At 38.3% G+C, this 12,938-nt stretch overlaps 1 protein-coding gene across 1 annotated transcript; it reads right to left on the reverse strand.

Moving 5' to 3' along the window:
* Positions 1 to 7,362: 7,362 nt before the first annotated feature.
* On the reverse strand, positions 7,363 to 12,371 carry LOC147614392 (auxin transporter-like protein 3). The gene is made up of 8 exons (XM_086780947.1): positions 11,645 to 12,371; positions 11,339 to 11,524; positions 11,016 to 11,128; positions 10,702 to 10,885; positions 9,725 to 9,822; positions 9,401 to 9,608; positions 8,332 to 8,586; positions 7,363 to 7,626 (listed from the first exon to the last, which is right to left on the reverse strand). Exons 1-8 carry the CDS (start codon positions 11,864 to 11,866, stop codon positions 7,441 to 7,443), a joined length of 1,452 nt encoding a protein of 483 aa, XP_086637073.1. The 5' UTR covers positions 11,867 to 12,371; the 3' UTR covers positions 7,363 to 7,440.
* Positions 12,372 to 12,938: the final 567 nt, after the last annotated feature.

Genomic DNA, 12,938 nt, shown 5'->3' on the forward strand with positions numbered 1-12,938 from the left:
AAGGTTGTGCAGGTTGTAGAGCCCACATGCATTGATGAGGCTGTTGGAAATGTGTGTTGGGAGAAAGCTATGGATGAGGAGATGGATGCACTATATGGAAATGAAACTTGGGATTTAGTGCAATTGCCTGAAGGCAAGAAAGCCATTGGATGCAAGTGGGTGTACAAAGTAAAACATAACAGTGATGGAAGCATAAACAGGTATAAGGCTAGATTGGTAGCCAAAGGGTATGCGCAGACATATGGCATTGATTATGAGGAAACTTTCAGCCCAGTTGCCAAGATGGCAACAGTGAGAGTTGTGATAGCAATGGCTATGTCAAAGCAATGGTCTTTACATCAGATGGATGTAAAGAATGCATTCTTGCATGGGGATTTGCAAGAAGAGGTGTATGTGTTGCAGCCACTTGGTTATATGAGGATGTGGGTCATCCTGAGCATGTTTGCAGGTTGAAGAAAGTCTTGTATGGCTTAAAACAAGCACCAAGAGCATGGTCTGACAAGATTTTTGAATATCTTGTAACTATTAGCTTTCATGTAGCCAATGCAGATTTCTCACTGTATGTGAGACATGGTGATAGAGGGGTTGTACTTGTCATCTATGTAGATGACTTGACCATGATGCAGAGATCTTTGATGTAAAGATCTTGCTTAGACAGAAGTTTGAGATGAAGGATCTGAGGGAGCTCAGATATTTCTTGGGCATTGAGGTGATTAGGTCACCACATGGTATTGGATTACTGCAGAGACAGTATGGCTTGGACACGTTATCCAAGTATGGTATGACAGGCTGTAAGCCTATTTCCGTGCCATTGGATCAGAATGGCAAGTTGAGTGCAGATTCAGGAGAGATCTTGGAGGATCCTACTATGTATAGGCACATAGTAGGAAGCTTGATCTACATGACGATCACCAGACCAGATTTGAGCTATGCTGTTGGGGGTTGGTGAGTCAGTTTATGCAGGTTCCACATAAACCGCATTTGGATGCATTGAGACGCATACTGAGGTATGTGAGGTCTACTTTGCATTGTGGACTATTTTATGAGACTGGGACAGAGATATGTGTACATGGGTACACAAATGCTGATTGGGCTGGTAATATCTCAGATAGAAGATCTACTAGTGGCTTCATGTTTTCTTTGGGGAGTGCTGCTGTGACTTGGAGCAGCAAGAAGCAGCCTACGGTTTCTCTATCCAGTACAGAGGCCGAGTACTGAGGAGCTCGATATCTTAACACTCCCCCTCGAGGTGAGTGTGTGTGTGTTCTCTATTAGGGTTTTGTGAGTGTGTGTGTTCTTGCAAGAGCTCAAGCTCTCTTCCCCGTGCATCTTTTCAGCTATGTTATCCTTGAATACCTTGGCTTCCACCCATTCGCGGTCCATAGCCACTAGAATGTATTTGTTACCTGTTCTCTCTAAGCTAGGGATTTAAATTACCCTATGAAATACAATTCCTATTTTTAGAATGGTTCTAAAGGTAGAATTGGGTTATGGAACATTCTATTTATAGCATTCATCTCAGTTGCCCTAATCTTTGACAAAGATTGCATTCATTAGGCGAAATATGGACTCTCATTTTCGCCCCTTAAGGATTTCCACACCTCCTCTCTCTAGAAAAATGGGCTCATGGTGAAATTTTTGCAAATCAAATCAAAATTTGGCAGAGATTGCACATTTGGAATTTACTCTTCAAGACCTTTCCCACGGTATATAGCTTGATGGGTAACATGCCACATCATCACCAATTTGGGGACTTCTTGAATGTGCAAAATTGCCCATCATGCTATATATCGTTGTTCTCGAAGAGTAGATTCCAAATGTCCAAACTCTGCTCACTTCTGAGTTGATTTGCAAAAATATCACCATGAGCCCATTTTTCTAGAGAGAGGAGGTGTGGAAATCCTTAAGGGGAAAAAATGAGAGTCCATATTTTGCCTAATGCTTTGGTATGCTTCCTTTAGGACTGTCAAGGCCATGACCCTGCATGGAAGATTTTTCTACCTGTAATTTCTCTACAAAAGTGACCTCCACTCACCCCTTGATTACCTAAGATCCACAAACTACTCGTGCTACTTCATAGCTTGGTACACACCATTATAATACTTGATCTATTCCCATTTTGTACATCTAGCCTACAACCACCATACACTTCTTGCTATGCGGAGTGCCAACTACAATTGTATTCCACTGCTTAACCAAAAAATAAATAAATTAAACAAAAAAGATAATAATTTCTAAAAATGTGAAAAATTAAATTGATGCCTAAATTGCATCCACTAAATCTCTTTATAGCAATTGAAAGATCTAATTGATAAAATGCATGAATATACAAGAAAACACCAAGTGAAACCTGGCACCGCTCATCCAAGATCTACAACACAGTCTATGGAAAGGGATAAAGGTGCTTGACATGTCCAAGCCTATAGGTGAACAAATTTTTAAGTTTCGCTGCATTCTAGCATGGACTGTCCACGAGAATTTGGGAGTGCTAAGGGAGTATGTGTGCAAATAGTTAAATACTTAACACCTAAGGTGTCTCATCCGAGATTAGAACTATCACGGGTATGACCATTACACATGGATTTGGTGGCATGACCCTAGTTTCTTTTGACTAATTCATTGACGGGTTTGGAATGCGCGGAAGGGTGTTGCTACATTCCATTCTTGTTGGGGGATGTCATATCAAAGAGGCATGGCCTTGGGTGTCCATTGTTAACCCATTTTGGGGAGACACCAAAAAACATGTATGATCAAACTATGAAGTAATCGTATTATCCAAGTCTACAACTTGGATAGGTGCACCCAAAAACGATGTGACTAAATATTTAGGGGAATCATGTTCCAAGAACATGTGGAAAAAAGTTAGAATGAATTCCATGTGAATGTACTTCATGCATGTATTGTGAGATTAAGCATTGCATAAGTAATAGGCCACTTATGAGCCTTGGGTACCTGACTGACCATAGTTTAAGTTTGTGTTCATGCATGTATTGTGAGATTCTTAGATCATTGTATAATAAATTTGCCACTTATGAGTCTTGGGTGCCCGACCAACCAAAGTTTAAGTGTGAAAATACTTATAACCTTGTATATAGGTCACTTTCTCTAAAAATGAAACATACTCTCCCATTGTGCAATAGATAGAGCCTTGCTTTGCTAATCCTGTTACTAATTACCTTTTCTAATCCATAGCAGTGAGCATGTATGAGTGATTTAAGGTGAGAGGAGGTATGAGGTAACATAGAGGTGTGACAATGCTCACGAGCGATGATGGTAAAAATTGTGTGTTCTCTATTAGGGTTTTGTGAGTGTGTGTGTGCTTGCAAGAGCTCAAGCTCTCTTCCCCATGCATCTTTTCAGCTATGTTATCCTTGAATACCTTGGCTTCCACCCATTCGCGGTCCATAGCCACTAGAATGTATTTGTTACCTCTTCTCTCTAAGCTAGGGATTTAAATTACCCTATGAAATACAATTCCTATTTTTAGAATGGTTCTAAAGGTAGAATTGGGTTATGGAACATTCTGTTTATAGCATTCATCTCAGTTGCCCTAATCTTTGACAAAGGTGAGAAGATTTTCAGCCTCTCACCTTGTGTGTTCTCTATTAGGGTTTTGTGAGTGTGTGTGTGCTTGCAAGAGCTCAAGCTCTCTTCCCCGTGCATCTTTTCAGCTATGCTATCCTTGAATACCTTGGCTTCCACCCATTCGCGGTCCATAGCCACTAGAATGTATTTGTTACCTCTTCTCTCTAAGCTAGGGATTTAAATTATCCTATGAAATACAATTCCTATTTTTAGAATGGTTCTAAAGGTAGAATTGGGATATGGAACATTTTGTTTATAGCATTCATCTCAGTTGCTAATCTTTGACAAAGATTGCATTCATTAGGCGAAATATGGACTCTCATTTTCGCCCCTTAAGGATTTCCACACCTCCTCTCTCTAGAAAAATGGGCTCATGGTGAAATTTTTGCAAATCAAATCAAAATTTGGCGGAGATTGCACATTTGGAATTTACTCTTCAAGACCTTTCCCACGGTATATAGCTTGATGGGTAACATGCCACATCATCACCAATTTGGGGACTTCTTGAATGTGCAAAATTGCCCATCATGCTATATATCGTTGTTCTCGAAGAGTAGATTCCAAATGTCCAAACTCCGCTCACTTCTGAGTTGATTTGCAAAAATATCACCATGAGCCCATTTTTCTAGAGAGAGGAGGTGTGGAAATCCTTAAGGGGAAAAAATGAGAGTCCATATTTTGCCTAATGCTTTGGTATGCTTCCTTTAGGACTGTCAAGGCCATGACCCTGCATGGAAGATTTTTCTACCTGTAATTTCTCTACAAAAGTGACCTCCACTCACCCCTTGATTACCTAAGATCCACAAGCTACTCGTGCTACTTCATAGCTTGGTACACACCATTATAATACTTGATCTATGCCCATTTTGTACATCTAGCCTACAACCACCATACACTTCTTGCTATGTGGAGTGCCAACTACAATTGTATTCCACTGCTTAACCAAAAAATAAATAAATTAAACAAAAAAGATAATAATTTCTAAAAATGTGAAAAATTAAATTGATGCCTAAATTGCATCCACTAAATCTCTTTATAGCAATTGAAAGATCTAATTGATAAAATGCATGAATATACAAGAAAACACCAAGTGAAACCTGGCACCGCTCATCCAAGATCTACAACACAGTCTATGGAAAGGGATAAAGGTGCTTGACATGTCCAAGCCTATAGGCGAACAAATTTTTAAGTTTCGCTGCATTCTAGCATGGACTGTCCACGAGAATTTGGGAGTGCTAAGGGAGTATGTGTGCAAATAGTTAAATACTTAACACCTAAGGTGTCTCATCCGAGATTAGAACTATCACGGGTATGACCATTACACATGGATTTGGTGGCATGACCCTAGTTTCTTTTGACTAATTCATTGACGGGTTTGGAATGCGCGGAAGGGTGTTGCTACATTCCATTCTTGTTGGGGGATGACATATCAGAGAGGCATGGCCTTGGGTGTCCATTGTTAACCCATTTTGGGGAGACACCAAAAAACATGTATGATCAAACTATGAAGTAATCGTATTATCCAAGTCTACAACTTGGATAGGTGCACCCAAAAACGATGTGACTAAATATTTAGGGGAATCATGTTCCAAGAACATGTGGAAAAAAGTTAGAATGAATTCCATGTGAATGTACTTCATGCATGTATTGTGAGATTAAGCATTGCATAAGTAATAGGCCACTTATGAGCCTCGGGTACCTGACTAACCATAGTTTAAGTGTGTGTTCATGCATGTATTGTGAGATTCTTAGATCATTGTATAATAAATTTGCCACTCATGAGTCTTGGGTGCCCGACCAACCATAGTTTAAGTGTGAAAATACTTATAACCTTGTATATAGGTCACTTTCTCTAAAAATGAAACATACTCTCCCATTGTGCAATAGATAGAGCCTTGCTTTGCTAATCCTGTTACTAATTACCTTTTCTAATCCATGGCAGTGAGCATGTATGAGTGATTTAAGGTGAGAGGAGGTATGAGGACCCATAGTAACATAGAGGTGTGACAATGCTCACGAGCGATGATGGTAAAAATTGCTACCCATGGAGGTGTGGAGCAGCTCTTTAAGCAATGTTCTTAAACTTGGCCACATTGGAAAGACCCCCAAGCTCGCAAAGATAAGCTCTTATGAATGTGTTGACCGAAACACATTTTTGGCACCATTGTGTCGAGGAGGAATCCCTTGGCTTTTTCTATTATTCTATCTCTAAATGCATACATAGCCCATTGCCCATACTCTCTAGTAGTGGATCCACAAAAAAGAGTTGGAGATTTGTGGTGATTTTTCTCATCTTTTATCTCTAGTAGTAGTGATCCACAAAAAAGAGTTGGTTTGATAGAGATTTGTGGTGATTTTTCTCATCTTTTATCTCTTTTATGTTTTGAAAAGAATGTGATTTAGGTTAAATTCTTCCTTAATTTTTGTTGTTCTTATGTTTAGATTGATTTGAATGGTTTATTTATAGCATCCGAATCGGTTAATATATGCTTAGAATGCATCACATTATGCATTAGGAAGGAATTTAGTGAATATTTAGCTCTCTTTACAATTTTAACAGACTTTATATGCTAATTTTTGCACTTTAATGAGTTTTTTTATTGTATTTGAGTAGATTAGAGTGCTAGAATGCATTCTAGTTAGCTTAATCATAAAAAAAAGTCAAAAAACCATTTAAAAATCTTAAATTTCACAAAATTTATTAATTGGATTGGTTTTTTATGTTAGGGTTAGTAAAGATTAAGAGTGGAAAAACTCAAAAAATACTATGACGATCTACATTTCATGGGATGAAAATGATTTTCTGGTATAGAATATTTATTAACCACACCTTTAATGAAGAAAATCACAATCAATGCTAGTAGTCCCGACCACCCCCAAGCCTTCTCACACTCACTCTCATTCTTGCACTTGCACTTACACTCACACTCACATAAATCGCCCCTCTCGCGCAGAAGTTTGATCAAATTACATGAAACCATAAAATCTTATAAAATTCTAGTAATCACAATCTAATCTACAATTTAAAAAATCCCAAGAGAACTCAAATCCCATTAATCTGCATGAGAAAACTCAAATTCTAATAAAAACATCCTTCTTTGATCTTCTATCTTCAAAAGTGTGCATGTAGTTAATAATAATAGCCAAGCACCATGTAAGAGCTTTTGGAGAGGTTAAAGGAGATACTCACGTAAAATTTCATGATTTTTTTTAAACTAGGAAAATGGCCATGCCAAATAGCTACCAAATAGTGAGGAGCTAGAAAATTTTCATTAAATAAAAATTTCAATTTGAGATGTAATTGCTTTTGGTATATAAATAAAAATTTCATTAAGATAACTTCTATATAGCCCTCTAAATTTTGCACATTTTTGTTCTTGTTAAGGTATTTATGCTGAACATCTTCGTCATTAGTCCCAGAAGAAATAGACATAGTTATATAATTTCAAGACATACAAACAATTAGCACTTTTATATAGGTTGTTACAAAAAGTCAACACAAATAAGATACACACTAGACTAAGTCATGCAAGTTGTTCATATTAGAGGATTACACATAATTGTCATGTTCTCAACTTATAATTATTAATCTATTACAAGAATCGATGAGATTTTCTCTTAGAAAGATAAATGTACATAATGGAAATTGATTATGGTGCTTTTCCTTGTTTTTCACAATAACTAAACTAAAGGGTACTTGAGACAAGGTAGGACTTACAAGGTTTTAGAAGAAATTAACCTAAATCCGCATGGCAGTAAATTGTTAGCCAAGGCTGATTTTGAGCTTTGGATATAGTCAGATATATTCATGATGTTTGAGAAAGTCATCTCATGTTCTCTACTTACATCAATTAATTACGTTGTACATTGATAGCATCTTTCAAATACTCCAAAGGTTTTTACTTGCTTCGCAAGGTTGCTAATGCTTGCCCAACCTCCGAAGCAAAATCCCAACACAAAAATCATACAAATGATCAAGGTATTCAAAGGCACTATACCCTTCCATGATGGCATCCATTTCCCCGGCTTCTCAGCAGCATCCTGAAAAACAACACAATACAACCCAGCCAAAAAAACATTAATTTAATACATAGAAAACTAAGCTAGTAAAAAAGTGATTAAAATAATTTATTTATTTTATCTTTAAGCCTTAGTTACATCAACATGATGTTTATATTCCCACACTTGAATAAAATAGAAATATTTAGGCCTATATTAATGGTTAATTTACTGTGTATAATGAGGGGACGTAAGGTTGTTTTAACTTGGAGGAACATAATGGCAAATAGAGGAGACTATATTGATGCGGGGACCTAAGGACGCTTTAACTTTATGGAAGACAATTGTAGATAGAATAGGAGACTATATTGATGGTGTTAATATGGGTGGAATAGGTAAGCTAATGGAGAAAGGCCTAAGAAATATATTTGATAGGTTTCTACAATATGATGACATATGTTGTATAGGTAATGGTTTATTGCATTATGAACACATGAAATACTAATTTTGTTCAACTTTTTTTGGGGGGCTAAGAGAAACATGCACACTTTCCTTTTCATCCCTTTGTGGAGTGAGGTGGACAGGTGGGCAAGAATCAAACCAACATATGGGGGAGAAAGGTTTCCCCCTTATCCACTTGGCTATTGTCACCACCCCCAATTTTCTTTAACTTCATGAAAATGATGAAAAAACTTGTTCAAAAGTGATAAATGGAGAAGAGTATGGTAGACCATTGTATGAATATACCTCACGTGAAGACGGCTTCCAAAAGACAAGGAGGTATGCCATGCAAGGGATGATGTAGACAGAGAAGCTCATAATGAAGGCTCCGATCAAGGAGTTGAGGGGCCCAAAGAAAGGGATCAAGAGGGCCAGGAACCATAGTAGAAAAGCAACTGGTAGCCTCGCCACAACTCTTACAATGTAACGGCCCTGGTGAATGCGTAGTAGCTTCTCCCACATGAAGTTGAGGGGCATAATGTATAGCCCGAAAGCAATTGCCTAATGCCCAAAAAAAACAATGAAATATACTAACTTAGTGACTTTGAGCATGAGTTGACAAATCAAATTTAAGCTAAAACTTGCCATCATGCACATAAATCTAAAGCCTTCTAGTTGGTTTTTTTTCCTACATGTGACCCCTTAAACCAAATTTTAAAGGGGCCCATGTGCCTAAGCAGTGCACATGCATCTGAGCTTTTATGTGCATGCACCATTGTAGATATTGATTGTGTGAAACTTGATAGAGCCTTAAAGGGGCCCATGTGCCTAAGCAGTGCACATGCATCTAAGCTTTTAAGTGCATGCACCATTGTAGATATTGATTGTGTGAAACTTGATAGAGCCTTAAAGGGGCCCATGTGCCTAGGCAGTGCACATACATCTAAGCTTTTATGTGTATGCGCCATTGTAGATATTGATTGTGTGTAGAGCCTTAAAGGGGCCCGTGTGCCTATGCACATGCATCTAGGCTTTTATGTGCATGCACCATTGTAGATATGGATTGTGTGAAAAGATAGAGCCTTAAATATTGAACTATTTAATTAACTCTCTTGGCTATAGCCGTATAATAGTAGCACCTATTCCTCTCTGTGTGTGGCATAAGGTAGTGGGTTCAAATCTACGGCATAGGCTTCATTTAAGACCCTGTGGCATATAGGTTCAAATCTACTGCGGCGGGTAGGCTTCATTTATTTAAGACCCCGTGGCATATAGTGAAGAGGAAGGTGTACCTAGGGGCATCTAGAATTCAATAGCCTCTCTACTATTTTGTTGAAGTACAATTAAACAAGTAGAAAAACTAGCATTGAAGTACCTGGTGTACAATCATGAAGACTAGGCCAATGTCACGGGCAATTGACTTTGGGAACACCGCAAAGGCGTTGGAGTGGGTGAGAAGCTCGTCACCAAAAGCCCAGTACACGGCAAGGGAGTGGGGTAGCGTGATGGTGAGAACAAAGAGAACCGTGGCCACGTAGACGTACTTGTAGTTGCGTGGCTTCCACATGGCGTGCATGATTTCTCTGCCAACCAATCAACACAAATGAGACTTTCAATAACTTTGACTTTGACTGGAATACAATATACATTCTTTGGATTACTATTTGGCAAATATATTATATATGGCCTCCTCACTCACATGGTGATGGCGTGCCCACCAAAGGCAAAGAGTATGTTTGTGGTCCCCGTGAAGAACTTTTCCAAGGGTTGAGGACCCGAGTGCTTCACGTTTGGGACCTGGTCAACACAACCAAGAATATGAAATGTTGAAACAAAAGGTGTCAAGTTGAAGTTTTGGGGTGTAGTACTACTCTATGATGTGTGAGTTTGTGTTGTTTTTTTTCTTTGTGTGTGTTTGTTTTTCTTTGTGTGCACTTTGGGGGGAGAGAGACAGGTATTAACGTCAGTAGAATGCAACACGAGCATATACGACCAACAGTGAGAGAGAGCTATAAACCAGATGTGGGGAGTAGGGAAGGTGACGTCTGGCTATATTCTGATGTAAAGAGTCATCTGCTGATTTATATATATATATATATAATTATTGGTCCCAAAAAAAAGAATATTAGTATCATGAAGCATCATAACCTTAGTCTATAGTTTCATTGGTAAATCACAAATCCTCAAAGTTCATTATTACCTTAGTTTATAGCTATAACAATCGTCTATAGCTTTGTCAATATTGCTCATTCAATACTAAATCACTTGACCACAAACCACCACCTCAATAGCATGCAAAAAAACAAAAAAAAAACTGCCTAAATGATGAAAACCTTCATCTTTAGCAAAGGTATATCTTACTAGTTTTAGATAACTTGGAGGTATTTATGATAAAAATCTTTCAAAATCTAGGACTTTTGAGAACTTTAAATTTACAGGTATTCAATCGCATTTATGCAAAATTAACTAAACTTCCACCCAACTCAAAAGCCATGCAACTCAATAGCCATGAAGGGAAGGCCAAAAACGAACTTTTTAACTTCTTTTTACATTTATAGTTCAGTTTCTCTAACTATATATCTTTCACAAGCACCTTAGGTTAGCCTAAAATAAATTTATAGTTTAGTTTCTCTAACTATTTATCTTTCACAAGAAGATAAGGTCAGGCTACTATACCTGGCCGTAAACCAGCGAGGCTATGAACATGAACCAAGCAGTGTATGTGGTAGTGACAACTCCTATGAAGGACCATATCCGGAAGTTGTGAAAAGACGGGAGCAACACTGTGAGCGTAGACATGGCCCCGAACACGATTGCCCAATCCCGCTTGTCCAATTTTGGATTTAAATAATACGCGTTGCTGCCAACCAAGAACAAAGCAGTGTTACACGTCTCTGCATCGCAAATTTCCCATTGCAACCTAGTCATTAAGACTCCTGATTAAAGGTTAACCATGCACTAATTATCTGAGTTTCATGATTAGATATTACCTCGCACAGGCAATTATCTGCACCACCGCCACAGCTCCCATGGTGGTGATGTTGAAGCAAAGAGACAGCGTGCGCAGCCAAGGTCCCACAAGATCGCCCATAACCTCGTGATACTGCATAATATAACAAAATTAACCTAAAGCATGTTTAGTGTAGGAACTGATTTGCATGCAAATCTAGTATAATCCACCGCACAGTATAGTTATTTTCATGATCATTTAATGTTGACGAAAGGAGGAGATGATTAGCATGCAATTGACGTTAATATAATGGTATAATTATGATTAATTGATCGGGTTATAGTCAATTGTGCGGTAAATTGCCTGTATCACGTGCATCTTGAAGACGGCGCCCTGCTTTTCCTTGCGCGTTCTGTATTCCATGTAGAGGCATGCCAGGAGATAGCATGTCCATATACCCACAAATGCATACAAGAGATGGAAGAACACCCCCAACCCAAAACCCATCTGCGCATACGATGTAGGCATGGACAGAATCACTTGTCCAACCTACACAGTATCAAAGCAATAACCCAACACAATTAGAACAATCAGCGAAATTAAGAGTACTGTAATTACGCTAATTATTCAGATTACACTTCATTCTGGTATCCTAAGATCAATTCCCACCTGGCCAGATACTGCATTCATCCATGCATCGTAGCTGGAACCCCCGTGCCATATCAGTCGGTACCACAGACTAGAGAGCCGATGATCACTAATCTCTTGCAGGTTTGAATCATGATTAGCTTCTATATTTGCTCTTTCATTCGCATCTTGTGAAGTGTTAATTATATCAACTCTCCTATGAGAAGCGTGAGTGATCAGTTCTTGGGTTCTGTTGATCTCCATGGCTTTGTTGCTGCGTGCAGGATGTTCTCTCCAGCTTGCTTACTTGTGCAGCTAGTGTTTCAGCACTGGTTATGTGCTAGATGTTGGCAAATATTATGATTAATGTGGTACCCCTGTGGTACTCGGGTGCGTGTCTTTTACCCAATAAAAGGGAGCATAAAGGAATTATTGGATCAATAAAACATAAACAGTAAGCATGAAGATATATTGTTTGCATAAATGCAAGATAATATGTTGTATCAATGGAGAATTGGTTCTGCCAAGTACATCATATGGAAATGATTTTGGATTGATTTTTGGAAAAACAAAACATTGGATCACAAGAACTGAGCATAAATGTTAAGGAGAGGACTATATATGGCAGAAATGAGAATATGTTGGATTAATGAAGCATTAAAGCTAATTAAACTGAGTTCACTCAGATCAATGAGCTATGAAAATGAAAACCATTGCTGGATCACAAGGGCTGGGAAGTACATAGGGCTGAATCTTAGGCAAAGGAGATTGAAATGAGAGAAAATGGGCTACTTTTATACGCAATTAAGGTGTGGTAAATGTCAGCTTCACATGTGACGATGCATGAATTGATCTTAGCTGCTAAAGAGCAAGAATTTTTTTTTGTGTAAAAGGATCATCAAAAATCAACGAATTGTGTAAAAGGATAAGCTTAGATGACTACTCTTAATCACCCCATGGAGGCCCATTCAGTGTTCCCATTACACATACCATACACATAGTTTTCAAAACTTTAGTCATTGTTGTCTGTAAGTCATGCATTCCGTAGAATCAACGTTCTCATAATAAATAATTGCATCAATCAGTTCATTAACCCAACTTTCCGTCCCTGAGATCTTGCATTTTTAATGCGTTTCCTGTCCATTGAAATATCTAGGTCAAATCATTTACATCCTATCTACCCAATTTTCTTCCTCCTAGAGTGTTGGGTGTCTCTAATGTTCAACATTAATCTTCATCTTATGATGCCGTAAGCTCAATTATTCTTTTGTTTTGGGCTTTGCAAGGATCGTAATGATTAAGGAAACAGCCACTATAATGACTTTGAAGAGGCCAA

The sequence above is a fragment of the Cibotium barometz genome, chromosome 42 (genome assembly GCF_041138505.1).
Source record: "Cibotium barometz isolate CiBa-2024 chromosome 42, ASM4113850v1, whole genome shotgun sequence".
Taxonomy (NCBI): Eukaryota; Viridiplantae; Streptophyta; class Polypodiopsida; order Cyatheales; family Cibotiaceae; genus Cibotium; species Cibotium barometz.

What these genes read in the sequence shown, in the direction of transcription:
- LOC147614392 (XM_086780947.1), bottom strand. Translation starts at nt 11,866, where the DNA reads ATGGAGATCAACAGAACCCAAGAACTGATCACTCACGCTTCTCATAGG. An exon ending in TGAATGCAGTATCTGGCCAG is followed by an intron (nt 11,525 to 11,644) that starts GTGGGAATTGAT and finishes GATACTGTGTAG; the next exon opens with GTTGGACAAGTGATTCTGTC. An exon ending in TCAAGATGCACGTGATACAG is followed by an intron (nt 11,129 to 11,338) that starts GCAATTTACCGC and finishes TATATTATGCAG; the next exon opens with TATCACGAGGTTATGGGCGA.